Raw genomic sequence first — 3,054 nt, 5'->3', positions numbered from 1 at the left:
TAACATGCACTAATGCCTTCAACACACATAGTGTAAAAGTAATTTATTAAAAAATTAAGCTTTTTAAAAACCTTCTTTAGAATAAAAAAGTTTTTATAATAACTATAGGTAATAATTTATATTTTATATTATATTGCAGATATTAATTATAATATTTTAATTATGTATTTACATTCGTCTAGATAAACTTACTTTTTACTGTTATAAGCTTAAAAGATATAATACATAATAATTATTATTTAGAATAAAATTTGTGATTGAAATATGAGTTCTTTTTGTGAAATATTACTACATTTAAGTATGTACAACGTGAGATATATCGTGTAATACCGTGTGATATAATAAACTATATGAATGTATAATCTCCCTTATCGACTTACTATTAAATTCTTCATACTTTGCGCTAAAATACAGATGTTTCTCGTTGATCTAGTATTGGTAAGTATGGCATATTTTAAAGTGTTATTAAATTTTACATTTCCCGCTATGTGTATTATTATAGTCGTTCTTTCAATCAGCATTTGTCTGTCCGTAGCCGATATACCCAATTCCTTCTCACTGGCATCGCCAGAAATTGGAACTAATTTCTTGAAATTTGAAGGTCGCTCTTCATGCAATTTTTCAAATAACTAAAATAGGAAAAACAATAATAAGTGAAATTGACTGACATGTGAATACACAACTAATAAACCTATTCGAGGTGGATCTTAGTGCTTATATTTTTGCATGAGTTTATATACATCTTTCAGTTTGTACCAACTTTGTACGCTGATTATGTGTCTATTTTAAAAAGATAGTTTTACAATAAAATTTGAATCCTAATATCATGATTTATTGATAAATTGACAAGCAATTTAATAATATTAATACTAATAAACATCTTGTATACACTCAAATGCATAAAAAAATCAATTTATTAATTTTTGCATTTTTTAATAATAAAATACTTTAAAATATTTTGCTAAAGTTGCAACTCGGAATGCGCAAAAATAAAAAAAGTTATAGCGTTTGAATGAGATAGGCGTTTCGCCGAGTGAACTGCTGAACAAACTCCACAGAGCTCTGTTCAGCTGTACGTGTTTCTATGGTGTTCAAGATGTTCTTTGTCCCTTACCCCAGAAAATCTACTTATATATAGCCCTGGAAAAGATAATTGTACAGAAGTAAAAAAAATGTATATTGCTTAAAAACTAAAAGTAAAAATTAAAATTTTGAACGCGCGCTTTTCTCAAAAGTGCGTTTTGCTCGAAATTTTAGATTGATATCCAAAATTATATTTCAGAAACGAATGAATGGATTGAATTCGTTTTTTTATTTATTCAGCATGAAAATACGCAGACTTCATAGAGGTTTTTTTTACATCTTAGTTTTGTTTTTACATTGATAGTTTTTCAGTTTCCATTTCTCAAAAAGGCATATTAAATCGATATTCGAATCTTACGAAATTTATTGTTGTCGCTTTTCCACAATGCTAATTGATTCTTTCGCTGCGCTTACTTTGTTGAACGACTGTCATTGCATTTTTTGACAGTTGTATGTCTTGAGGTTGATGCGATTTAATAGTAAATTACAGTAAAGGCTAAAAAATGTCAAATAGCGCGTCTGTAATGCTAATTTTTGTAAAAAAACTGAACAATTTTTAGACAATAATTTGTACTCTTATACATATTTTGATAAGCATCATTTTGCTACAATTACAAATTTTTAAAATCGGCTACAATAAAGACTAGATTCATCTATAATTTATCTATATATTTTTAAAATTTATTGCGTTTTTATTTTTCCGCTCAACTGTGTAGATATACAGTAGGTATATACTGCAAACCGTTACAGCAGCTAACACGCTTAATGTCAACAGCAATATTTCTCTTATTTTTCAATATTTGTAAACAATTTTACATGTTATTAATAAAATATTAGTACAAACCCTGCTTTGATATTTCTAATACGTTTAGAGAAATAAAATATTATAAATAATCATAAATATAAACTATTTTTTGTATCTCTAGATACAAAATGTATTTAATCTCTTAAAACATTGTGAAAAATATTTTGCGAGAAATATCAGCCAGAGTTTAAATTTACATTCGTAACGGTCGTTACGAATGTATCTTTTCAATTTGACTTTGAGGCTTGTAATGATATCGCAATAACTAATAAATGATAAGAAAAAATATTTTTTTCTCACGCGCAAAATGTTATTAAGCACCAAGATTCATCTTGGCTGAAGATTTATCTTATTTGAGGCTTATTTTTATCGTTAGTTGTAAAATGGAAAAGACCGTTATAATTTATGAAAACGTTTTTGTTGTAATAATTACAAAAATTTCTAAGATATTTTTGATACATTTACAATAGAAGATTAAAACGGTTTAAAGTCATCCGCAGCAGTATTTTACTTTAAATATGCATTTTTTACAATATTTTATTAATTTATTATACTATACTCTTTTAAAAGTTTTATTGATTTATTATATTGTATACTCTTTTAAAATTTTAATGTCAAAAATAACTTCTCTTAATAATAATGTTGTGGTAATATTTAAAAAAAAAATTTTACATTTAAATAAGACACATTAAATTAAGCAAAACATTTTAAAGACCACAAAAATCTCAAAAAGAAATAAAATTAGAAAATAATTATTATATTCAGCTTACCGGCAACTTTAATATTTTTTCAAGCCTTTCATTAATAGATAATCCTTTTCTCGGCCGCATCAACAGAAATATTTCACGAACATCAGGACAAGATCGCAATACCTTTTCGATAAGCACTTTACCCAGAAATCCCGTTGCACCTGTCAAAAATATACTTTGTCCAGTGTAAAACGCAGGGATTGACTTGGCTGGATCAGTGGTCATCTCAAGGGTCATCTTATTCATTATTCTTAAATCAAATCCAACATGAACAATAAAATAATGTGTTTTGATAATTTAAGAAAAATGTAGATATTGAAACACTCGGAACGATTGTCACTTTTGCTATGTCGATAGAAAAATTCGTTTTGATCGAATAAATCCTTATACCTACAAAATTCAACTTCATTATGCAGA

General features: G+C 26.8%; 1 protein-coding gene across 1 annotated transcript; it reads right to left on the bottom strand.

Annotated features, from left to right (window-relative positions):
- Positions 1-4: 4 nt before the first annotated feature.
- LOC105460294 (putative fatty acyl-CoA reductase CG5065) lies at positions 5-3,030 on the bottom strand (the record flags this gene model as incomplete). The annotated part of the gene is made up of 3 exons (XM_011706724.1): positions 2,659-3,030; positions 381-629; positions 5-16 (listed from the first exon to the last, which is right to left on the bottom strand). Coding segments are annotated over exons 1-3 (486 nt in total), but the record flags the coding sequence as incomplete, so codon positions are not given.
- Positions 3,031-3,054: the final 24 nt, after the last annotated feature.

This window comes from Wasmannia auropunctata, unplaced genomic scaffold, assembly GCF_000956235.1.
Source record: "Wasmannia auropunctata unplaced genomic scaffold, wasmannia.A_1.0 LD324894.1, whole genome shotgun sequence".
NCBI classification, from domain to species: domain Eukaryota; kingdom Metazoa; phylum Arthropoda; class Insecta; order Hymenoptera; family Formicidae; genus Wasmannia; species Wasmannia auropunctata.
Note: the sequence above shows the minus strand (reverse complement) of the source record. Positions and strands in the feature narration are given on the sequence as shown.